The sequence below is a fragment of the Heliangelus exortis genome, chromosome Z (assembly GCF_036169615.1).
Source record: "Heliangelus exortis chromosome Z, bHelExo1.hap1, whole genome shotgun sequence".
Classification (NCBI taxonomy): domain Eukaryota; kingdom Metazoa; phylum Chordata; class Aves; order Apodiformes; family Trochilidae; genus Heliangelus; species Heliangelus exortis.
In genome coordinates, this window is record NC_092454.1 from 11,490,301 (window position 1) to 11,517,457 (window position 27,157).

The window sequence follows — 27,157 nt, forward strand, 5'->3', positions numbered from 1 at the left end:
TATATTTTTTACTTGGGGAAGGAGATGTTGACAGCTGGACGTGGCGATCTTAGAGGTCTTTTCCAACTGTGACAACCCTGATTCTGTGAAAAGTCCCTTTCCAACCCTCCTGTAGGTTCCCTTCAGGTATTGCAAAGTAAAAGGTCTCCCCAGAGTCTTCTCTTCTTCAGGCTGAACAATCCCAGCTCCCTCAGCCACTCCTTGTAGCAGAGGTGCTCCAGCCCCAGGATCATCTTTGTGGCCCTCCTCCGGACTTGTTCCAACAGATCTATGGAACACCAGATCCATAGTGGTGACACTATGGTGACACCAGAATTGGTATTTGAGGTGGTGACTGACAAGAGCAGAGGGGGAAAAAACATCTCTTGATGTGCTGGCCACATTTATAGAGATCAGGATTTCTGCAACCCTTATGGATTTCCTAAGATTTGTTCACACAGATGTTGCAGACAAGACAGCAAAGTATTTACACTACATATGACAAGCAATGATCTTATTCACATCTCTGTTCCATGAAAGGGACAAAGCCACATTATTCTAGCTGATGTATAGACAAGAAATCCCTGGTTTTGGGTCAAGCTCTACTAAGCAAAGTACAAACTTTTGCAGCTTCATCCTATCTTCCATAAGAAGACCCCAGCTCAGATGCCCATACAAACCAGTGTAAACACGTACTAGGACACAATATCCTTTCCAGTTTGCCTTCAACATGCCTGATTCCTAAACTTTCTAATCAATACTTAGATTGGAATTGGGACCTAGAACTTGCAAAAAAGTGTTTATAAGGAGATTATGAAAACTTCCACACAAAGAAATTATGTTGTTCAGGCGCTCAGAAGTTATCACCCTAGCTGTTAAAACCTAATGGGATAATCTCTTTATGCTATAAAAAAAATCATGACTAGATGAGCACACTATACAGAGAAAAAACACATACACATTAGCTCTGACAATACCACAGCATTCTGAATTCAGTGGCTCTTCAAACAGTTTGTTGTTGCACTCAGTAATAAGCATTACAGAGTAAGAGCTGTTGGAGAGATACTGAAGTACACTTCTACATAACACATTGATTTCCAATTTTCAAGACACTCAAAAATTAAATTTTCAGATTTTTGATTACTGAAGAGATTTTATAATTCTAAGATTATTTGTAAAGAGTATTTGTAAAGATGTGTTTTAAAAGAAGACATAAAATAATGCTTTCTTCACCTCTGATCCAAAAAGGCACTGCAGTAATGACCACTATAATTGACTAAGTATGTAGATGACTAACATGACCAGACATGCCTGAAGATGTTTGACAAAGATCAGCTTTAATTTAAGTATGTTTGTGATTTCTACACAATTATGCTGCTTTAAGAACTTGCACATACCTTCAAAACATTTAACTTAAATACAAAACGACCAACCTTGACAGAGCAGTAACATGATGGCTCTATTTAAATCAAAATAATAATAATTTAAAAACCTTTAAAAATCCAACAACAAAAAAATCCAAAACCAAAGAGAATCCACTCAAACAAATCTTTCTATTTTGTTTCCCAAGTGTAGATTAAAGCCATCCAGCAGTAACAGTGCAAAAAATGAAATTAAATTCCAGATATGAATTTATATTTACAGGTATTTCCTTAAAATATTGCCAGAGAAGTAGTCTTTAATGGAATAAAAAGTAAAAAAGTGAAGTTTAAAAAAAAAAAAAAAAAAAAAAAGTACAAACAACCCAAAGACTCACAGGAGGCCAGGTAATCTTTTGCTTAGAGTACTTTCTCTTAACCATAATAATTACTGGAAAATCTCTTCCCACTACAGAAATATATACTCCTTCTCCAATTCTTTAATTAGCTCAGAAAGTAGTTCCACTATACCTGGCACAGACCAGAAAACAGTGAAGAAGAGTGAAAAATCTGTGAAAATCTATCGCATTCAAAAGAAAGTAAAGTAAGCACTTGCAGTGCTCCAAGCCTAAGACTTCAAGATGACACACATGGTAACTAATAAAAAAACATGCTTGACTTACTTAAATAATGCCACCTATTCACAGAACACTGTACAGAACAATGAGGACTGCAGCTGCCAATGCACTCCCTGACATAACCCAGTGAGTCTCAATCTATTACAGATAACTTTGCAGATCCCAGTGGTATGGCAAATCTTCATAAGTCTTTTAAAAGAGCACATAAAGACATGTAATAGCCTGTGAAGATAACTGAGGGTTACAACCACCTGCACAAGAAAAAAATTAAGTATTTCTTTACATTAACAACAACAGACCTTCAGGTATGTCCTGTGATATGCATCATAACCAGTATTAGAGGTCAATGTCAGGCCAAAGTTTTGGCTCTGACTCAGGCTCAATTTGCCTTTATGAGGAACCACAACAGAAGAGCTTCCTTGGGAAAACAAATATAATACTGGCCAGTCTGTACTTCTCTTACTAAAAGCCTTTTCATCTTATATTCAGACTTAATAATATTCCTTAAAACGTCAATTAGCACCCTCTACTTAAATGCAAAAGAAAAGATCTATGGCAAACAAATTGAAAGTTGAACATCACCAGAACTCCCCAAACCCATGAATTCCTTTTTTTTTACGGAAACTTCAAGTTCTTCCTTTGTGAAAGACACAAACAAAAAGAATTCAAAATTTAGTAAAGAATACCATTTCTGAAACTTCATGTGGAGAGAGCAGAAATGTTATTTTAACCCTTTCCAGCCATAGTAGTCGCATTAGAAGGGTAGCTGGCGAACTTGGAAGGTAACGGAAAGCCAAGATGAACAGTAATTACAGGAGTTGGGAAGTCCTTTTCTCTGAGGCAACATATCTGACAGTCTACCAAGAAGAAATTAAAATCCTAACTTATGGGTTTCTCAGGCAGGAGACACAATCTTCTATTAAAGAAAGCTTTTGCTTTACCAAACAGTAAATTTCAAATTTACAGGTAATCTGAATCCAATTAGAAGAATTATTTAGGAGGAAAGATTTCTACCAGCTCTACCTGGACACTGAAATAGAGAAAAACTGGACTTCCCAAACTCTGCTGAAGTTTGCTATTACTTCTACTACTTCCGCATGGATGGCATTTAAGCTGTGTTGGTGGTAGCAATATAAAAGCTCAGAGACATAAAATTATTGTTTACACAGAAACAAGCATCTAGTTTTCCCAAACGAGGGTTTCTTCCTTGCCATCTATTCTTTCCAATATGTGGCAGGCTATTTTTAAGGTACGCTCTAAGAAAACACAGATGACAAACATACTGGATAACATTCTGTGCTTGCTGGCATCACAGAAATATATTAAGGGCAATTAGCTCCAGGTCTTGTTAGTCACCCTCACCAAATTTACATGCCAGCATGTCCTGCTCTGGGCAAGCCTTATCAGTCCTAGAAGCAGACACTGACTGAGAAACTTGCTGTTAATTTCAGCAAGTATAGCTACTTACAAGAGACTTAGCTGAAAGCAAAATTACAAGACAGAAAATTTGCTCTATGCTGACCCAAACCAGGAAAGAGCAAAAGAAAAATGCAATTTGGAGACCTGAAAAATACACAAGACTTAGTGCTGCTATTAAGATGAGAATAGTAAGAAACAGCTGTCAACAAATGTCTAGACAGAGAGGAACAAAAGAAAATGTGAAACATGGGGAAAAAAAACAAACCTTTGAGAGTCAGTTTAGGTCATTTGAAAGACTGGCCAAAGCAAATTGAGTAGTCTGCTGCTATAAATTATATGTCTGGGACTCCTTTTCACACTGCATAGCACAATTTGACAATTTGACTCCCTCCTAAAATTTACATATCATGTATTAAAAAAGGAAAATATATCTGCATGCTGACTTTGAGTGGTTATCTCAACACTGAGAAAGAATATTGTGTGTGGATGTAGAGGAGAGAGAGTTGAGAAAGTGAGTTGACAGAGAGAACTGACAGAGTTGAAAAAAAGAGGAGTGGGGGGCACAGCGAAAATCCTAATTTCATGAATTCCAAATGCTTCTGTCATCAGTATTCTTCTCCAACATTACATCCTCTTGTATATTCACATGAAGTGAACTGAATGGAGATACCAGCAGACTGCAGTGAGAGGACAAAGAAGAATAAACGAACATCAGTTTCTGACAGCTGTACATGGGTTTGTAGTTCCTGTCCTCATAGCTGAAAGTAAAATTGCTGAACAGAAGAATGAAAAATTGCCTGCCATTGGTGCAGTTATGTAGTGTCTTCTCTGTGACAACGTAAGTGGGAATCCCAGGCAGATTAAAGCCACTAACTTGGTCACAAGTTTGCGGACTCTGCAGATGCAAGAAAATATTAAGTTATCATTTTTTTAGGAATGTCATAATTCCAAAAGGAACAACTAACAGATTCTGAATCTCTTGAAGGGTTTAGAAGTCTGCAAGCCTGATGATATTTGTTTCATTTCATATTGAGCATATTTTATGAAGTATTTGTCCAACAAATCTGGTATGTGATTTTTTCAATCAAACAGAAAAATTTCAAACATTTTTTTTCAGAGCACAAAATTCTTCTAGTAAAAATAAGGCACACTTTTCCAGAAGTTTTTTTCTTCTAGCATACTGTTGGAAGAAGCTTCTCAACATAAAAAGAAGCAAACAGGTATTGTAAAATTAACACAAAATTAAAAAATCCTCCGTGACAAACAGAAAAGCTGGCCAATACTAACTGTACATTTATTCTGATACTTTGAAACTCTCTAATACTCCGATCCTCTTGAGCAGCCAGCCAGCCACCATTTCTTCCTCCTCAGCTAAGTTCTTATACCAGTTTCTATGAAACTCTCAGTTACTCAAGTAAATTTAGACAGACTGTAAACATAAAAAGCACCTTAAACTCCAGTGAAAGACAATTAAAAGTCTTCAAAAACATAACTAAATGCACCTGTAAGAAGCTGGGGGAAAATGAAAGCAACAGAAAATAATGATGGAAGAAGAGAAAAAGTTAAAAGTACATTGCAACATTCAAAGCCAGGCTGGAATATTCCAAATTATTTGAAACCCTCAAGGTGAAAATAGTCTGCTCTCACCACTGGCATCTTATACAAATTGGTACATTTTCACCTTCAGAGAATCAAAAAGATCAGAAAGAGGATAATGTCTTTCCAACAAAGGTTACTGTAATTTAATCTACCTGAAGATGAGCATAGCCTCAGCACAGAAGCTGCAGCTGACAGTGAGTGTGTCTCAAACAAGAAAAGCTGACATGGTCAAATTCTGTATGTGCTTTAATGACCTAGAGATTTTCTGTTTCTTTCTAATATATTCATTCAAAATATATATACATTTCTAATACATAGGTGTATATTAAATACACTTATATCAATTTATTATGTCAAACAGCAATCAACTTACTACCTTTAAGAAAACCTTATACTCCATGACACTACAGTGCTGCACAGTGCCAGACAGATTAAAACAGAAAATCAAATTCAGCTTCTGTGGCTGCATTCTTTGTTAAAACCCAAATCAATTTCCTTTGGCAAGGTGCTGCGTGGTCTTACGAGAACCTTTTCACACCCAGAAGAAAATAAAATGTTCAGGGTTAGGGTCTTGCTTCAGTAACTCTTCACTAATAGTTTCAATTTCTTCCCTCTACAGACCTATAAAATAAGATAGAAGAAGAAAAGCTTCCACAGTTCTGGAGTACAAGAACAATGGAAAACTGAGAACACAACTCTTTTTTTTCTCTCTCTCACATTTAAGTTCTAAGACAACAAGCAACCTTGAAAGGCAAAACTGCTTTTTGGTTTTCACAGCAGTAAGTTTCAGTAACATTTATTACTAACTGGAGGATAATAAAGACAAACCCTTTTTCTTTTATAGGATTGTTTTCACATCTACTGTCTGCCAGATTTTGATTTTCACTGCTTCTTCAGACAAGTTTGTTCTAAAGCATTTTGTTGAAGACATGACCACTACTGGCTATACAAGACAGGAATGCATTCAGAAGGTTACCTTGTATATAACATATGTAAATACCAAACCCAAAAGATTAATTTTTCACATAGCTCTTAAGTGAGTAGAAAGGAATTTCAGATCACATAAAATGAAATACAGTTCTCTCTAAAACTGTAAAAAAAAAAAAAAAAAGTTTTTCTGAAGACTGGAGATTATTATTTCTAAAATAATTTTAGGAGTTATACCTTTTACCAGTTACCCCTCAAAAAAAAATGAAAATGAAGACAACACACCCAGAACTTGTGAATATTCAAAATACTCAGAAGCTGAGTAAGCCTTATTGTGATGTTCCTGTAGCTAAAAGGCAGCTACAAAGATGGAAATTCCCTATTTACAAGGAGTCACATGGATAGGACAAGGTGTAACGACCCCAAGTTGCTCCTGGTGAGATTCCAGTTGAACACAAAAGGAAAATTTTTCACTATGAGGCCAGACATTGGAATGGTCTCCCAGGGGAAATGGTAGATTCCCTCACTTCAGAAAGTTTCAAGTCTCAGCTCAATGGAGTGCTGAGAGATCTCACATAAACAATCATATTAGAAGGGCTGGATCACATGATCCTTGGAGGTCTACTCCAAGGTAGATATTCTATGATACTATGAAAACACTCAAATAAAAAAACTGCTGGAGGAATGGTCTGGATTTTCCCACATGTCTAAGGCAAAATACTCTAACTTCAAGTAATACGCAGTTAAAATAAACTGGATTCCTCTTCATCCTATTCATATCATATTAAGGGTCTATGCCAACCTATATGCAGCTGGCCTTTCACTGTAAGTCATAACTTTCAAGTAAACCATCACCTTATCAACTCAGAACGTTGCAGGAACATCTGATGATACAACCTGACCCAAAGAACTTTTGAAAATCAGTATCTGTTTAAGAAAGAAAAGCAAGCCAGAGTGCATGAAGACATTACTGGAATACTACAGTGTGGGGACTTTGACATCTGACTGTGGTCCCTCTTGATTTCCTCTTTCAAGGCAACAAAAATCATTAGCCAGTCCAGTGGAACGTAAATTGTAATCCACTTATAAACAGAGCACAAATTATTGAGGAAAATCAACGAACTGTTCTGACAGCCAAACACCAGAAATGCTTTAGGAAAGCAAGCTTACATATTCTACAAAGCAGAGTACCACTGACAAGAAACTTGTCAGGTATCTGATCAGCCAGCCATTGCATTTAAGAATAAGTAGCCAATAGTAATTGCTGTCAACTACTGGAAGTAGTAAATCTAAGTGCTACTGCCCAGTTTTTCAAGAACACACACAGGCATACATTACGTAGACACATCTTTTCACTAGAATGCAGAAAATAAAAAAACACACCTTTGCTCAAGAGGAGGCAACGAACACATGAACACTAATTAATTCTTGTAAGATCCCTGAACAAATCAACATCTAAAGAGTCTGACCATTTAGGAATGAAAAGGCAAACGTCCAGCATGATGTAATGTAAATGTCCACATGCATGTAATGACTTCAAATATTTGCATGGCTCTTGCAAACCACCTTCCATCAGAGTCCAACCTCTATTCTCCACACTTGGAGCAAAATAAAGATGTAATTAATTTGTCCCATAACGTGCAAATTGCTCCCCCAATCCCAGTTCCAGCAGGATGGGGGGAGATAATATGAAGAGCTAAAGTCAAAAAATCAAACCAAGATTAACTGATGAAAAATACTCAATCCCCACCTCCTGCATGCAGACAAGACTGATGTCTATGCATTCCCTGAGCAATGACCACCCATCCCTGCCCTGCCCTGCCCTCCCCTTTTATTGCTATACAGCATGGGATATTCCTCTCTTCAGCCGGGATGTGCTGTTCTGGCTCTCCTCTCCCCCATCCCAATTTACTCACTAAGGGGCAGCAAGAATGAGAAACTCAGGCAGCCTTGATGCTGTGCAAACACTGTTCAGCAACAGCTAAAACGTGGCTGTATTATGAGTAGCTGTATTATCAAAACTATTTTGGTCATAGATTGAAAACAGTACCACAGTGGCTGCTATGATTAAAATTAACTTTATCCATGACATGCTCTGTATGCTGATCTTAAAAGAGTAAGAAAAACCTAAACCTGGTATGTCCTAGTACAGGCAAAGCAGGTCTAAAAGTGGCTAATAGCTGGAAGTTTCACTAACTTTGACTAACTAGGCCACATTTAAACTACAGTTCCCTCCCTTGGCTAGGTTTGTAACACACTGTATCTGCCCCCAAATGTAACAGCTATCCCTCCCCTTCTTTTCTTCTACAGTGATCACAATTTAAAAAATGTAAAGCACTGTATTATTTCAAACTGGGGAGGTGTTCAGTGTTTCCTTTTGAGGGATCTGGATCGGGTCATTATTGTGGATGGATTTCCAGAGCCATGTTTTGGGTACTAGACTAAAAAATAGTATGCATAGGGCAGACTCCTGTCTTTGTCCAAACTTCCCCTTGTGCCCTTTCAGTTTGTACTTCTCATCACAGGCCTCTCACTTGTTTCACATGCCCAGGTGCAAAGTATTTTCAAGAAACAGATTATGTCATAATAATGCCATACCAACATATTCATTATGAGATAAAAAATTCCACTCATTGCACTGTTCTCACATTAAAAGGAACAAGTTCTCCAATTTAGTACTTAAAATGTACTAGCTGTAAACTGAAAGTCAGCCACACACTGAAGATGCTAATGAAGCAGAAGTCCCATTTACATATTCAGTATAAGCAAAGCAGTTGTAATTAGCACTTCCTAACTGGTTAGTACAGATCAAATATCCCTCCTTTACCTCAGGGTAGCCAGTAAATGCCATTACCTGCCCTCTCCGCTCTGCACTGCAGAAGATACACTGCAGTGGCAACAATGTGTATGGAATGCTTCTCTCATTGTAGAGGCTGTTGAATGTGCAACTGCTGAAGTAACATAAAGGGTCCACTGAAGTAAAAATCAGAAGCAGGATGTGCTGCGCAGTACAAGAATGACTGGCTAAAGAGAAGGCTCATGGTACAGTCCATGTACAAAAGACACATAGCCTGGCAGCTAAGGATTCTCTAAAGAATACAACAAGATGCTCTAGTAAGACCGTAAGACAGATGGCTAGAAACTGTACACCAATACAAAGCTTACAAGTGCTTATAATCATATAGGCAGCAGACAGATATGCAAAAGGTTTCCTGGTGTGATGAATGAATCCTGTAACATCCACAGATAGTAAGAGAGCTATAAGTGCAACATCTTTCCAAAAATCTCTACCTTACCATACTATATTATCTTAATGGTCCATCACAAGCAGCAGGGAAAAAAAAAAAAAAGGGTTGAAATGCAGTAGTTTAGTGTAAGATATACTGGGGGTGGGGAGAAAGATTTGACACATGTAATATTGGCTGCACTCAGACTGACACCTTAGCCATACTTTTTTTTTACTTTTCTACCAGACATTATGAGAAAACAGATTGAGAATTTTGTCTATAGAGAAAACAACAAGCCACAAAATTACTTCAGACTAGATTGCCCTTCCCCCAGTAACGCAACACAGAACCAAGTATGTGCTGTAGCAACTACTAGTTCTGCAAGTAGCAACCTTTAGTAGCCTGCAACAATTAACCTGGTCAATTTAGCCTCATAAGAAAGGCCCATTGTGTATAACTCAACTGAGATAAATGTTGCAGTACCTGAACTACTTCAGGACCAAAGAAAACCTGAAATAATACCATGTCTTCATTAATGTAAAACGTAAGATTTAAATTCCACAATAACTTCTCTTCTACCAAGTAACAGCAATATCTTCTTACACTTTATGATAATTTCTTAATAAAACCAGCTTGACACAGGCAGAAGAGGCTCTGTTTTTAAAAAAAACACTTTTTTGCATGGCATCACTAGAAAGGCTTTGACCATGTCTTTGTCTTTGTACTACACCAGAGGGGCTGCCATGAAAGAAGACACTACTCTCAAAGGTCCATGAATAAATAATGTAGATTACAGATTAGCTACTTCAAAAGATCGGGGATAACCACACTAGCTAAGTGCAGAACCATGAAATACAAACACTATTTCCACACGTGAAGTCAACTTGTATCTAAAACATCAGCATGCCCTCCAAAGAGCCCCAAAGCAGGATTTAATCAGCAGCACAGTGAAGAAGCACTCTACTGCACCTTGTAGCACACTGAATTTATTTACTCCTCCTCCCACATCTCCTGTCTTCTCCTGGGCTGTAATTTATGTATAGGCATTAAATAAGAAAAGGATAAAAAAGGCAACTATGAAAAAAGAATCTTTTCATCAGACATTACACTATTTGTTGCCATTAGGCCCTGAACATTTGAGAAAAAGGATGTCTTTGTCAAGATTTCAACACATTCATACATCATTCTTCAACTGAAATGTGAGTTCCCAGCAGACGCCTCTTCATGTTGCACTCATTTGTCTCTAAATTTTTCCAGCAAAACTTCAGAGCTTTTGAGTTGACATTCAGACTGCTGCTGAAATTTTTAACGAGGGGAGAGGAAAAAAAAAAAACAAAAAGCCCAAACCAGAAAAAAAAAAAAAAAAAAAAAAAAAAAAAAAATTACCCAAACACCAAACTACACATCCAAAGCAGGTAAACTAACTCTCTAATAACTCCTTTCAATATAATGAAAAATATCATAAGCTGGAGCCTTTCATGGGAGCTATTTGGGAAAAAAAACTATGCTGTAATACTAAGTGTTTAGCAAGAAATTAAATTTCTGAGTAGCAAAGATCAAAAATAATTTCTGTACCTGGAAAAGTGATTTAGGATTACTTCACTCCCACAAATGACATTTTAGTCTTCACCAAGGAAAGTGTATATAAAACCAGAAGTACTTACTTTTGCAGTAGAACACAGTACATGATGATTATTTCAGCATAATTTACAAGAGTTTTCTTCCGGCAAATAAGAAACTAGCTACAGATCAAATATTCTTAGTAGGTGCCATGTCCCTACAGCTGTTTTAATTTGTTGACACAATGTATAGAGGATAGGAGAACCTGTGTGCATTGCTGTATTTGAACAGATGGCCAACGTGTACCAAGACAGAACTGTTAAAATACCACTTCCTTCTTCTCCCAAAAAGACCCTATATATACAAACATTTAAATGAACTTCAATGGAGCAACAGTCATAGAGCACAGCCACCTAGTAAACTATGTTTTCTATGGGACTGAGTTATGCCTTCAAGAGCTGTAATGAATAAACCAACCTTACTCATCTCTCAGCTATTTTTTTTAAAAATAACAACATTTATCACTCGCTTCGTTTGGAAGGAATGACCTCACATGTTTCAGTAGTTTTACAGAATAATCTCCCTTTTTCTGTTTAACACAATTCCCTTTCCCAGATATTTTTCTGAAAGGTTTGCAAATAAGTATCAAACCCAAACTGCAGTGACAACCAGGCAAAACCAACAAACTTTGCTGTGGTTCTTAAATTATCCCAGTATCCTGAAGGCAGGACTCACATAAATACCTATCAACCTCCTAGAAACAATGCATTCATCAATAACAACTGCCTGGATCTTCCTAAAAACCTCTCTTCTAAGAGTAATGACTCTGCCACCTATACTTCGAAATTGTAAATGGCAGCTTCTTACATGTGAGGCATTTTGTGCACAGTTTGCAGTGTTAAGCCTTATTCATGTGTGGTTAACATCAGGAAAAAAATTACCCAAAAAACTAAAAGGTAAGTTATCAATGCAGTTTTCAGTGACTTTCCTGAGAGACTGGTTTCAGATAAACATGTTCTTTGGCCAATTCAGGCTCCTTTTTCTTATAATTCTTATTTATTTTCAACTCAACCTTAAAATATTTTATATTGTTGGAATAAGTAGGAAGAACATTTGCAGGTTGAAATTTACTGGCTGTCAACTGAGCTCACAGCTCACACACCTGCCATTCCCTTATGCTTTGTGTAATTTCACAGTTATACTTTACAGACTGTATATTGCTTTGACTGATTCATGTCACAAAAGTCTCACACAAATGTCAAAGGAAATCATAGAACATCAATGGAATCCAATACACATGCAATCCTATTCAAAATAAAAATATTTATAAAAAGCACTTCCAGATGCATCAAGTTAGCAAGTTTTGCCTAATTATCATTAGAACAATAGAAGTAAAAAAAAATCATCCCTGAAAACGAGTCTATAGTTTTAGTTTTATAGTCTGTATTTCCAGTTCTAAAAGGAAAAAAAAATATGGCAGAGATGTTTTACACAGTGAAGCTTGTACACTGTGGTACAAGCAACACAAACCCAAAATACAAACCCAAGTGATTCATGTCTAATAAAGCTAAGAAAGAGTGTACACTAGTTTCAGCACATTAAGCATCCTACCCTAGCAATGACACCACCATTCTCTTTGTCTCACGTCTAAACTGCAAAATCCCAAAGAAGTTATGGATATCTGTGCCACTGTAATAACTTGGTTCCTTTTTCTGTTCAGAGGAATATTAGATTTATAATTTTGACACACACCAGTGCAAAGCTGGAGTTTTAGGCCTAATAGTAACTATTAACTCCTGAGATACTAGAAAAACTTGGAGCATATATTCTTTCTAGGCAGACGTAAGGTTCCCAGCCTTGAAATTTTTACAAAGGCCCACAAACTCAGCAGATTTAGCACACAACCATGAAAAAAGAAGACAAGCTGTAAGATGACCCCATCTATTCCACCTTCCTCAAGGCACGAGCACCTACGGAATCCTGCTGGTTATCTTTCTTGTGACACCTAGCTTACTTTCCCACAGCTGTTCAGGTGTGTAGAAAGAGAAATGCACATACACAGAAGTCTTCACTTCTACAGGTGGAAGCACTGTGAATATCTATTGAGTTTATCTGGATGACATGGCAAGGTCAACTTGAAAAATTTGTGTCTACAAGAATATGGCCTAGAGCATATAATCTGAGGGAGAAAAAATGTTATGTTAACCAGAATATATATAGATATACACACATGCATTAAAAAACTAATGTTAACCAGGAAAGCTATGCATTAACCTATTATCAGCTGGCAGATACATTTTAAATGCAATGCACTGTCAACATCAACTTCCCTCCCCCATTATTCTGCCCTTATAAACACATGGTTTTCAGAGACTTCCACCAAAACCAATGAAATGGCTTCAGCAACCTACTTAACCACTATAAAAAAACAAGAAGTAGGTTGCTCAATTAAACTAACTCGTATCTAAAGTACACTACACTTCACCAGACACCGAATATCACTAAACCATTTCCCCAGTTTGACTGACTTTCTGTAGTGCATGCATATGCCTTTTGTATTTATTACCTCTTCCAAACGAAACAAGCAACTGGCATAGTGGTAGCAGTACACCTTCCTCAATGACTACTATTCACAGTATCATGATAAACTAGCTATAAATTTGCCTCTTCCTCATTTTGACACATTTTTCGTTACTCAAGACCTATTTTTGTTATATGTATCTTCCCCAATTTTGAGACCTTTCCCACATACATTCATCTGGAAAGTCTTGGTAGAAAGGGCTACTAAGTATCTCAAAGCACCTGAGTACACTGTGAGTACCACAGAGTTGTGTCTGATAAGATACATAAGAAGTAGGCAAGCCTTGGCACTGAAGCCATGTAAAAGCTGCAGAAAGAGTATAAATGTAACAGATCTATCCAGACCTCCAAGTCATACACAAATGCTGGCTGGAGGCCCGGGCCAGACCTCCCTATTTCAGTCTTGCCCCAACCCCTACTCTGCCTTCCTTGAGACTCTAAAAATTTGAGAGAATTTATGTGAGCCCCGCATTCAAAGTGCCGGCTCTCTCTCCTCAACATCCCAGAACTTTCCCTCCTCCTCCAAAACAGGGAGGATGTTCCAGCATGCGCCCCTACCCCCAGCAACCTCTCAGTCCGCGACCTCAGCAAAGCCTCTGCCCCAAACCCGCACCAATACTCTGCAGCACCCTGGCTCCCATTCCATCCCATCCTCACCCTAGCACCACTGAGCACCCTTTCCCCTCAACGCCTTCCTTAAGCCCTCGGAAAAAACACTGTCCTCTCAGGGACCCCCGTTCCCGACCCTATCCCCTCCCAGCACCACCGGAGCTCCTCACCCACTCCTGCCCATCGCCCCTCACCTCGGCCCACCCCAGCCCCGCCGCCACGGACCCGGCCGCACCTCACGGTCCTTGAGACCCAGGAGCAGCACTTCCTCCATGAGGGTAAGCCGCGTTTCCTTGGAATCGCCCTTCTCGTCGTCGCCGGACTCGTCCCGGCGGCCTTCATCCTCCGAACCGCCCCCGGCTCCTCGCTCCTTGTCGGCGGCGGCGCTGCGGGAGGCCTCGGTCCGGCGCTGCACCAGGCCGGAGCTGCGCTGGGTCAGGGAAGTCATAGCTGGAGGCGGCGGGAGGGAAGAGGCCCGCCGGCAGGGAGAGAGGCTCGGCGACAGCTCGGGAGGGCGGGAGAAGGGACAGGGACCGCTCCCGCCTCCACCCTATCCGCACCGGGGCAGCGGCCGGCCGGGGGGAGTCATGGGGAGCGCAACTCGGCCGCGGCGGGGGAGGCGGGGGCGAAGGAGGGGGGGGGGGGGGGGGGGCCGGCTTCCCCCCTGCGGCGGCCGAGGTGGCGGAGGCGGCTTCTCCACCAATATGGCGGCGCGGGCTGATGTCACCGGAGGATGTGGCAGAGCCGGGCAGGGGCGGGACCGGAAAAGGCCTCGGGCGGGAGGGGCGGGGGCGGGGACAGGGGGGGGGTTCGGGAGCGCGGGGAGGGGTGGTCGTTAGCGACCGTTATCGGGGCCCGTGGGGAGAGGGTCCGCCCCCCATTCGAATTAATGTGGGGTTTGTGTCCTTGTTGTCGTTTTCCGTTAAAAAGTGCCTTATTTACAACCGTAAGTTTGCCTTGACTTCATTTTGACCCACAGCCCTACCATATTCTTACTGGGGCAGGCCCCCAGGAATGAATCTCCATATATATTTGTCTGTATAAATATGTGTATATATATTTATATAATATGCACTCAGCAAGTAAGCTCAGGTTAGCTCTCATTGGTCTTGAGGATTCCTACAGCTCTGCTTATGAGAAGTGGATTTTCAGACCTTTAGTCCTTTTGGACACCACAAACTCAAAAAACTACTTATCAAGACTCAGTCCCAGGTATATTCCCAGGTAGCCTGGGAATATAATTATTGCATGATAAAAGTACATATGATGCCGGGACAGCCTATATACTTGTTAGTCCACAATTAGGATCTTACATTTGGACACAGTGATGTACATAGAAATAAATATAAGCATATATAAAATAAAAGTGTAAGATAAAAATGCATATGTAAATGTAGAATTACTTTTAGGGTTTTGTTTTAGGTGCATCCTATTTTACTAAGAGCTCCAAGTCACTTTTTGACTTCAGCCTTTGTTGTTTCCCACACCCCTAATTCTTGCATCTTCTGATTGTGACTCTTGATAATCTGGTCTAGTTTCTCCAAGATCATTGATAAGAAAGAATAGCACAGGGAAAAACCTGGTCCCCAGAGGATCCAAATCACTCAGGCCAAGTGTTTGATGAGCATTTGTCTTTTGTGTTTGGAGACCAGCTAATTATTTACAGTTCCCTCACTGTGTGACATTCTGATTTTTCTAACTCTGTACTTCTTTTTATATAAAATAAAAATTTGACCTGTACCAGGTCAAATACCAAACCAAACCTTCAGTTTATAATATCACTGCTACTATTACCAAATAAGCATTTGCAAAAAGAAGAGATACCACAATAGCATTACAAGATCTGTTTTCTGGAAGTATATTTTCTCAGTAGTAATTATACTACAGTATTTTCATTTAGTCCTATGTGAGCCACTCAGATATTTTGCTGAGTATTACAATCAAGATTACAGGCATGTAATTACAGGCATCTTGGACATATTTTTAAAAACACTGTTAAAAAATATAGATTTTAGTAGTATCACAGAATTCACTCGCACCTACATTCCATTCCTAGTTCCCTTCTGTTGGCAAAAACTATTTTCTGTATTTTCTTTCATTCTAAGATTTAATTAACAAGGCTGTATTGTCTTCTGCTTTCTTGTCAACACAATTCACTGTTCTGGCGGCTACAGTTACTTTTCGTTTCCCATTGTAGTAGTATGGAATTTAAACTACTTACACATTTTGTCCTGATTGCATTTTAGAGGTTAACTGACTGAGTGTTCATTAGCAACTCCTAATTTTATTTTTTGTTGTTCTTCTTCTTTTGTTTGGGGGTTTTTGGTTGTTGTTTTTTTGTTTGTTTTTTAATTTGATCCTTCCCTTGAAGGACTTACTGTTATTTTCAGTTTTAGTGGAATCACTTTTCAAAAATAGTAAGCCAATTATGTTATTGATTTGCCCATTTTTCTGGTTGTTCACTGGTTTTTAATTTAAAAAGTGATAGAATTAGGATCACATCTACATTAATAAGAATTTTTATGTTTGTTGATTGATTTAATTCTTATTAGGATGAGACGCACTATGATGGTTCTTATACCTGACAGGCAATTTCCTGATTTAGAAACTCATGTTTGCACAAATTGAATGGTGCAATTTCAAACAAACACATTTTTTTCATCACTAGTTTCAGATCTGATTCTTCACTTAATGAACCTAAACTAGTCGGTTCAGTGTGAATCCAATTAAGAATGTCTATAGTTAATTTTTGAGCCAATTAAATAATTTTTTTACACCAGTGCAATGCTGATAGAAAAAAACCAAATTTTGAATTGAAAAAAATAGCAAATAAGACACACTTCAGCATGCAGTTTTGTTGGCATTGATCCCTTATGCATGGCTGAAAGTGGGCATGTTAGTGGGGACTGTTCCACTTGTTGGATCCCTATCTAGGAGATCCTAATGTACCAACTCATGACCTGCTTACCTGCAATTTATTTTGTAGCACCAGGCTGTGTTTGAAAAATATTTCTGAGTCATGAGTTCAGAAGCTATAACCCCCGATGCCATGGTTTGTCACTGGTGCAGGGCATGCACTGAGTAATTTAGATTGTTGCTGGGCATCTCATTTGGTACAGACTCCCCTTCCTACCCCCATCCCAGTGCCAGTGGCATCCAGCCTGGGAGCTGAGGCTCTAAATGTTTGAAACATTCTGTTCAGAAGTAATAATGCAAAAACACAGGCTGTAGTGTGTAAATAATTCTGTTTGGTTTGCAGTAAGTTGACCTTGTAATACATCCTTGTTTATTCTTAAGCCTGTATCTGGCAGAATTTCTATTAATAGGTGCTGCTAAGTCTAAGTTCTCTTTACTCCATGCAGTAGACTTCAAAAGTAGCTACATTTTTGAACTGATGCTAGACCACAAGGAAGTTGAAATAAAAGGTAAAATAAGAAAGCCGGAAATTGTAGACTCACATTTTGTGCTGTGTTTGTTATAGTTGCTATGATTTACTTCACCATAGGAACAGGGCTGACCTTAGTGATGTCAGCAAAAAAAGTGGTGGACAAACTGAGAGCAAATGTCTGTTGGGCAAGCAGATCAAGCAAAGAGTAACTTTATTTAACACCTGAAGCCAGAGGTCACATGCTATTAACTGTTGACAAATGAATTGTAAACGTGAATGTCAGGAGCATGACATACAGCTGGTTAAAGCAAGAAGTTGTGTAAGTCTCAGCCTAACACCTGCCAGGCTCTGAAACTTAACATGTAGTGGATGAATCCCAGTGCTACTGTCACAGCATCATAACAAGATATGACTTGGCAGGGTTTTCTCGAGTCAACTAGCTTAATACCATATGCATGTTTTGAAGATGACACGAAGAGTACAGGAGTTGTTTTCTAGAAGAAGGCTACTGACTCTGGTTCGGCCCCACCATCCCCTGGTTTCAGCAGTAAAGCTTGTTTGCATTCCTTCCCGTGTCTTCCATTCCCTCCCAGTGAAAGTTTGCCACTCCCAGTTACGCCATTAAAAACAAATGTCAGGTGGAGCTGTGTCCTGAGTCCCTGTAAGGATCTGACTTGAAAACAACAGCCAAAAAAAAAAAAAAAAAAAAAAAAAAAAAAAAAGTCACCATTAACCTATGTAATTTCAGGAATCTATTGACAAGGCAGCCTCACAAATAGGCACCAAATCATTACTGAAATATCACTGAGCTGTAATAAAAATGTTGGAAACCCAATGGCCAGGAGCAAATGGAGAAAGGAATTTTTTAAGGCCAAACCATCCTTAAAACCATACTGATTACATACTGATTGCATACCATACTGAAACCATCCTGCTTATGTGCTAGAGTGGACATTAATGCCAGGAAGCAACTGGAAGGAACAAACTGTATTGAGATTTGTTCTATGCACTACTATCAGCATCATCTCCAAGAACAGGCTTTTCAGTTCCACTAAGAATCCAGATGCCAAAACTTACAAACTGACAAGAGGAGGAGGAGGAGCTAAGAGATGTGGGACAAGAGAACTGTGCAGACTAATGTGTGATACTGTAAGTGGGAGAAAACTACAGCCTGTGATCAACTGACCAAAGAAATTTTGTCTGGTACACAGTGGTCACATTAAGTTTCAGCTGCAACTGTTTTACTCGAACCATTGTTCTGGTTACTAAATAATTCCTCCTCCAGCCAGTGCAGACCAGCTGGGATTTTTATGGTGGTTTTAGGAATGAATTTTCCAATACTAGTAGCAGACTGCTCTAAATAAAAGACACTGTGATACAGCTCCTTCTGTCCCCACAACAAACCCTTCTGTTACAGCTTTCAGTCCCCAGTAGTTAAATATTGTTTAAATTACCAGTTTATAAAATCAAAATTTCCCATTATATTTTTTAATAAGCCTCTTTTTAAGGTTCTCCCTTTGAGTGACATAAGGATGATGTTTCTCAAAAATATAAAGAATTACTGCTTTCAGTGGTCTAGTGCCAGCTGATAACACCTAGCTCATAAAAATTAAGATGCAGCCACTAAGTAGTAAGAGTTAACTTAAGGGGATTTGAGTTAAAAAATTAGTGCTGCTTTTAGTTTTTGTTCATACAAAACCAACAAATTATGAGGCTTTTTTAGAGATAGAGTGACAGGCATCTTAGGAAGACCAAAGGCAGACATGTGAAGCTGTAATTCACATTTGTGCATTTCAAGAAGGTATTATTTATTTCAAGTATTTCTGGATCTTCTCATTTTCTCATCACCTGCAGAGCTGAAATGATTGCTGGTTCCTGAAATCTTTGTATTGTAATGGCATCTTCCTTATATCTGATAGATATTGTTCAGTATCAGGAATCTGTACTAGTTATTTTAATATTACTATTATAGTACTGGAATCATAAGGGCAAAACTATCAGTTAAGCTGTTCATAATGAAGATGTGCTTTCATTTCTATGCAAGGATTCATCCAGTATCACTAAGAAAAATGTGCAGCCTTCTTAACAGTTGTTCATTGAGTAAAATTATGCCCATAAAGCCTCCACCAAAACTCTCATTGATATTTTGGCAAAATGTAAGATGTTTAATGCAATTAATTTAATAAAAATTTTGAAAATTATTTATTTCACTTTCTAATGTAATAAATGCTATCTGCTCTTTTGTATATGAGTATATAAATATTCATCAGCTCATTAAATAATACATAAAGCCAGATGGTGCAAGGAAAATGTTTTGATGGGGTTGTAATTTACAAGATAAATAGTGATTAGAACAGTATTCCTGTTGTCTAATTAGAGAGTACTTCTGTTTATTCAGAAGTGTGTGTAGAATAAATTTCTATTACTTATGCTAGGTATACACCCTCCTGTTATGATCAAAGACCCACACAAAGAGGATCAAATAATAAGTGGCAATTTTAAAACAGTAAATGTAAGGCAAAAAAACCATAGGGTCAGTCAAAGAAAAAAGTAAGGATTCCAGAACTAGTGGTTGTATCAGCTCAGCAAAGGTATGAGAGCAGCTGGGACAGGGGAAATGGAAGAAAAACACAGAAATATTTGGCAGCAGCCATGTCTGAGCTTCTATAAGGACTTTTAATGGGGGATAAAGCTGCATTCTTGAGTTACTTGGCTCCTGAGAAATCAGTCTTTATATGAACTACTGTCTTGCTGATGGCCATTTGCTGTTGCTTTTTTTGCTTTTTTTTTTTTTTTTTTTTTTTTTTTTTTTTTTTTTTAAGTTGTTGCAAAAATTAGCTTTGAACAAGGCAGAATAAATTTTCTTTTCTCTTTAATCCCTCTACCACTAGACTGTCACTTCAATCCAGGACATTGGTGCCTGTCTGTATCAAAGCCTCACACTGAGAGTCCTAGAAATATGTGTGAAGTGACCATCAGATCACTGCCCCATGGTGACACAGGCACCTGCAGGACTGGTTTACAGGAGATTGCCTGCCTTTTTGGCCTCCCAAAGAGGAGGCAGTCTGATGCTCAGAAAGCAGCTATGTCACTGAAGCCAGAATTAGACCCTCAGGGCTCAAATGACTTCCCAGGGAGGAGGGAGAAAAGAGGATGAGCAGCTAAGTTACAGCCAGTTGCAAATTAATCTAGAGGTTAGAAACAAGAACCTAGTGGAGAAGCCCAGCTGATGAGTGGTAACAGAAATATATCCAGCAGCCTAAGAAGGTGGCCCCAGTGTAGTCCAGGAAACTCCAAATATAATGGATGCATCTGAAAGGGAGGTCCCTGGCTGCAGTGAGAAATCAGAGAAGCTGCACAGCATGCCAGTATTTTTGCCTGCATGGACAGTAAGTATGGATCTCCGATTTTTAAGTCATATTTGGAAGATAAACCACTTTCTGCTCTTGCTGAAATACAAGAAATTACATCTGAGCTTTCCATATTTAACACAGAATATGTCACACTGATGAGTCAGCCATCTGTATCAGGGTGTCCTACTTTGGTACATATGGTCTGTCTTTTCTCATTGAATGTTTTCCCTAATGTTTGCTGAGGCACCAGCTTCATCCTCTTTGCCAAAGGATAAAACAATTGTTTTACATAACAGATATTTACTACACAATAAAATGTAGCAAAAAAAGAAGTTATTTGGAGAGAATTATATATATTTTAAAATCCTTTTAAAATACCCCAAATCTAAAACCAGTCTCATCATTCATAACCTAAGTTATAGAGCAGCAAATGCAACTCTTGTGCTTCTGCACAACAGTTCTGCAGACCCTTGCTGTCCTTAAGCATCAAAACACACCTGCACAGAAATACAGAGGGCTGATCTCTCACTGCTTGCAGCAGGAGAGCAAGACAAGGCACTCTGCCAAAGCAAAGAAAGCACTCTTTATCCTGGAAACATGGTCCCACTCTGAAATGTATTTCTGTAAAAAATTTATTTAGGACTTTCCCTCTTCTTTAAATCAAATAGGCTCTGTTTTCCTAGCTGCAAACTCTGCCTGGAACTGGAGAACAAACTTGGCACATCAGCAACAGCCATAAACATCATGCATCCAAAACCAAAGCATTGCTTACATCTGCACTACTCCAGGACTGTAAATTGGCCTCAGATATGAATGTTGTGTTTGAACACATTTGCTAGTCATTGTTAAGGTTAATACAAGGCCCTAAGTGTTTCTAACATCCTGTTTTGCAAAAGAAGCTACTTCTGATGTTTCACAAGGCCATGTTACTCTTAGTTCTACTACTGCAGCTGAACTGAAAAATTGAGCAAATAATTTTGATGAAGGTGTACTCCGAGGGAGTACAAGGACTTGATTTTACCATTAACATCAGGAAATACATCAGGGAATATACAGGAGGATCAAAACTGTTTAAGGAAGAAGATTATTACCACTTTATTACCACTTTATTTTGGCAGAATCATATTGGGAAGATCTTGTAGAACAGAAATAATTCTGAAATTTGAAAATACACGGATAGATAAAATGACATCAAAGTCAAATTTTTACAATGTCTCTTTAGTGCAGCTGGCAAAAAATGAAAAAAACAATCAGGATTCCTAATTCTGCTCTGTCTGCCTGTTTCCCTTCAACAGGAAGAGATCTTTCTTCATCTGGGCTGTTGGCCAGCTCAGAGTCTGATAGGTTACTCCACTTAGAAATAAAGCATCCTTGATGCAGTTTGGTTTATTTACAAACATATGCAGGCCTGCTTCTTTGAGCACATTATAAATCAAACAGCTGGAGACAGTTCCTTTAAACATAGCTCTTTCAGCAATCTCTTGACCCAAGAGCCCTTTTTTGGTGCTTCTCCTACCATTTCTTCATAGAGTAATACAACTCATGCTGCTCACTTCCATCGAGTATGTCTCAAAAATTGATCTATTTGACACACCAGCATTACTGATGAGAAGTTGTGCAGCTATTGCCTGCCCCAACAGGATAGACTGCTTAGGCTTCCACAGTTCAGCAGTGAGGATTTGCTGATAGCTGTGGTGAGATTACTTACTTGTTAATGTAATGTGTGCCTTCTCTGTGGAGGTCTTGGGAGGCATTCAGGAGTCTTGAAAATATGAATCAGTGAGTGATTTTCCCAGAGCAAGATCCTCCTGCATGTGTAGCTGTATGGGTGGTACCTACTGGCAAACCAGTAATAAAAGATTTGAAGAATATAGATGCATTAAATAAATTTTCTACACTTTTAAAACTCAGTCATAGCTATAGGACCTGAAAATCCCACCGTAAGAGCCTTCTGAAAACTCACGCAGCTAAACAGAGGCTGTTAAAGGGTGCAACTATCAAAGTGTGCTGGTTTACACTGGTTGGCTGCCAGGTGCCCCCCAAGCTGACACATTACTCAGGGCAGTGAGACAAAATATGGTGAAGGGCTCATGGGTCAAGATAAAGGCAGGGAGATCAATCACCAGTTACTGTCACGGGCAGAACAGACTCAGCTTAGGGAAATTAATTTAATTTATTGCCAGTTAACTTCAGAGAAGGGTAACGAGAAATAAGAACAAATCTTAAAGCACATTACCTCACACCTCCCTTCTTCCTGAGCTCAGCTCCACTGCTGATTTCCTGATGGAGATTGTGGTCAGTTCATCTCACCTTGTCTCTCTGCTCCTTCTTCCTCAGGAGGACTCTTTTCCCTCTGCTCCATCATAGGTTTCCTTTCCCAAAGGAGCATTTATTCCATTAACTTCTCCAATATGAGTCCTTTCCACATGCTGCAGTTCTTCATTAACTGCTCCAGGGTGGGTTCTTTCCGTGGGATACAGTCCTCAGGAACAGACTGCTTCAGCATGGGTCCCCCATGGGGCTTCAGGGTCCACAGGTCCTGCCAGGAGCCTGCTCCAGCATGGGCTTCTTATGGGGTCACAGTCTCCTTCAGGCACATCCACCTATTCCACCACAGACCTTGTGCACTGCAGGGTGAATATCTGCTCCACTGTGGACCTCCGTGGGCTGCAGGGGGACAGCCTGCCAGACCCAATACATTGTCTCTTTTCCCCCACATGTCCATGGGAAGAAGAACTCATCCTCATTTCCTCACCTAAAGAGGTTCAAATGCATTAAAGAATTCCTTTTCAGTCATGTGATTAAATTTACCTCCAGTTCAGTACACTCAGATATTATTTAACTAAATATAATCTTTCCAAATACAATTCCTGGCAGGACTAACAGCTCCATACAGTGCTCCTTTGACAAATGCAAAAATGTATGTCAGCTTTTCCCTTTGAGAGCATTTTTCAGCTGGAGAGACATTGGGCTTGTGAGGGTGGATCTAACTGGTTAGACAGGAGGTCCTGTGTTAACAGCTGAGCAGTAAAACATTCAGCAAGGGGAAGGATGTCCATCAGCCTGGCTAGATTCCTAAAGCTGGCAGCCAGCACCAGTGGAGCTAATATTACTGTAATAAGATAACGAAGAAACCTTTACATTCAGTCATTTCCTGCTGCCTAAGTGAGCCTGGGGCCCTATCAATGGTATTTCAGCTGTTTCCAGCATCCATTATTACCTGCAGAACTCCAGAGGCTTTGCATTTTCACACAGCCTCCACTTAATACCAAGACATTAAGTAATGGTTTCACTATTACTGTATTTAATTTCAATAACTAGCCCTTTTTATCATCATCTCTTCCAGATAGCTACTCAGCAGCACTTTGAATCAAAAAAAGGGCCACCACAGTAGGAATGAGGCTAAGTGGATAAATAACCCTGAACACTATAGTCTCTTAATTAGCATGGAGTATCTTACACCTGAGACAGATAATGGGCTGTATATGGACAAAGCACATCACCCACATTAAAGCTGAAGAAAAACTAGAAGTTACTAAAATATGCTTTAAAAGGTGGAGTAGAGTAGTTGGGGAAGAAGTAACCACTCAGCTTAGCTGCATGTAGCTGAAGCTCGTAAGAGAAAGGCAGGAATGCATCAGGAATCCAAAATCACTTTCCAAAAGGTGGTTGTTTTCAGATAACAAGTCAGAACATGTTTTTTGCTTTTCAGCAGCTGTACTCAGCTTAATCACAGCCCAGGCAGCATGATGGTATTTAAAAACTTCGCCAGTCCAAACTGAAGCACAGCCTGAGGAATAACAGGGCTGAAGAGCATCAAAATGTGTTTGATGGCCAAATATTGAATTAACTGGTTTTGTTTACCTTATCTTCTTACCGTAGCAGAAACATTTGATCCAAATATTCTTTAAATCACCCTGTATGGCTTCTACAAACAACCTCAAACCAAAGCTGGTTTGGGTTGTGGGTTTTTCTTATATTTTTTTCCCCTCAGAAGTGTTAAGTAGCTGGAGTTAGCTACACGTTATTTAAAACACTTAGCTAGATGCACATTAGATGTGGTTCCCAGGATTTATCTCTCATTCAACAATATAGTGGCTCTAGAGCTAGAGTTACTGCACTTGTGGTTCCACCTTTCACCTCATCTGCTGTAGCTGGGCACTGCCTAATGAAAAGCATATCCTCAGTCTGCTCCTGTTGTTTCCTGAGGCACAAACATGAGGTAATTTGGAACAACAAGCTGATCTGACAGAAACCAAAGCCACAAAAGTAAAATATGTATTTCCATAAAATCAGCTGACAGCTATGAGAAAAGCAGCACAGGTGGTGGGAGAGTACCACAGAGCAGAACAGAGTAGGATATGCCTTGGTAGCTGTCTGTGGTTCCCGTGCATTTGGCGTAACCCAAACCCAAATCCTACTGCTAAAATTGCCCATTATTTTTCAGTCACTCCTGACTCTTTACTGCAGGCATCAATACAGCAAAGCACTGAAAGATACAGGAGACATGCTGCATTGAACACCATTTGGGATTACTACCCCACTTTTTCTTTGATGCACCTTTTGTTTGTAAAAAATGCTGCACAGGAGGATTTTACTTATTCTAAAGAATTATTTGTTCTTATTAGCATTACAGAGCAACTTTCAGAACTGGCATGCTCCATCTTGGAAGGAAAGTGAGGGACTTTTTACTTTGAAAAGGCTGGAAAGTCATCTGTAGTTCTTGTTTAGCTTTCAGATATTCCCACAGCCTCAGGAGGAAAACAAGAAAAGCAAAGTATAAGTGATGGATATAAAACCAATTTTTTCCAAACTTAAAAAAATAGCCATGAGAAAAGCTCGTCAAGAATTTTCTAAGAGCGAACCCACAATGGAAAGTCTGGATGGAAAACTGGAAAATGCAGGAAGCAGCTTGTATGAATCAAAATTGGTTAATTTGTGTGGGGAGCTTAAGGAGCTTGGAAAGCAGGATGCTGTTTTGATTTTTGAAATGGGGTTATAGTGGCGTTGAAGTATCTTCTTGCATCATCACAAAGCAGCAAGCACCTACATCCTCTGCAGAATATCAGATTCTCTGTCATCACACTCATGGATAAAGATGCTTTAAATCAATGCTGGTAACAACACACAAGTGAACAAAGTGATTGCAAAGTGAGCTCTCACATCACCACCGAGGCTGCAGGGCAGCCCTGGGAAAGTCCAGGCTGGACTCCTGGGGTCAGCAGCAGCTGGGAGCTGGAGGCAGGAGCACACAGATTCAGGCTGGCACGGATCAGGACCACAGGCAGAGGGATGGGTGGAATCCTCCCAGGATGGTGAAGCAAACAGGGTCAAGTGAAAAAGGAGAAGCAGGAAGGGGTTTGACCCTTGTGATCCCTCAAATTTATACTGAGTATTACATGTATGGGATGGAATACTCTGTTTGGTCAATTTTGGCCATTTATCTTGTCTGTTCCTCCACAAAGGAGGGCTGCAGGTGTGACCTCTTTACTCCTTTTCTCCTTTTGGAGGGCAAAATGTTCCTCAGAGCTGAGCAGTGTCCTTGGCTCTGCACACCAGTCTCTGGCTGTAACTATAAACATTGAGTGTCATCAGTCCCAGAAGCAGACACTGTCTGAGAAACTTGCTGTTCATTTCAGCAAGTGCAACTACTTACAAGAAACTTAGCTGAAAGCAAAAGTACAAGACAGAAAATCACCTTTATCCTGGCCCAAACCAGGACACCAGGAAACTCAATGGTCCCTAGCCTGAATTTGTGCTTCTATGGTATAATGAAAAGTTTCTTTCAGAACACAAAAAAAAAAAAAAAAGACACTACCAAAGATAATGGGAAAAACCCGCTGCATTTAGAGAGGAGTGGGATACCTATCTTCCTGTCTGGAACATATATTACTTTTAGCATGAATTCAGATCTGAATCATGCCTGAGGTGCAGGGAATTTAGGTTCCTTCTGCCACCCTGACTTCCTTAGTAACCACACAGTTTATTCTCCACCCACCTGTACCAAAGCTTTGGAAACCAGTGGATAATTTTGACTATATTTGGTAGCAATAAATTTCAGAAGTTAATAGATCCCACCAGGAAGTTCTGGAGACTACATGGCCAGACCACACCAAGTCATGACCATTCACTCGGTCCTCCTAGGAACTGAATTTGTTTTGCCCAGGTTAGTAAAGTTAGTGGCTCAAGTTAGGAAGCTAGTACCAGTGACAAACCTATTAACTGCTGACACAGCATCTGAAGAACAGAGATGGATGACAGGAAGAGTGACAGTGCTACACTGCGAGCAAGGATAAGGAATGCCAGATGGAAGGATGAAGAGCTGTGGAACATTGTGGGAAATTAGTCTTCATAGTACTGCTGTTCAGAAGACATATTAACAAATGCACTTCCTACACAAGTGATGTGCCTGCTTTAAGCATTCAGGTGTAACATTAAGAGATTTACCTATTCCATTTTACTGGACTGCCAAAGTAAACAACTGAGAAATCAGATACTAGTTGGAAGTGGAGTAATTTGC

General features: G+C 39.4%; 2 protein-coding genes across 2 annotated transcripts in view; one reads left to right on the forward strand and one right to left on the reverse strand.

Moving 5' to 3' along the window:
• Positions 1-14,638, reverse strand: part of GOLPH3 (golgi phosphoprotein 3) — a 31,425-nt gene extending 16,787 nt beyond the window's left edge. The window contains exon 1 of the mRNA XM_071732308.1: positions 14,132-14,638. Within this exon, the coding sequence (XP_071588409.1) occupies positions 14,132-14,344 (213 nt within the window). The 5' untranslated portion in view covers positions 14,345-14,638. The remainder of the gene's footprint in view (positions 1-14,131) is intronic.
• The window catches only part of SUB1 (SUB1 regulator of transcription), a 257,386-nt gene that overhangs the window by 111,125 nt on the left and 119,104 nt on the right, over positions 1-27,157 (forward strand). The window lies entirely within an intron of this gene.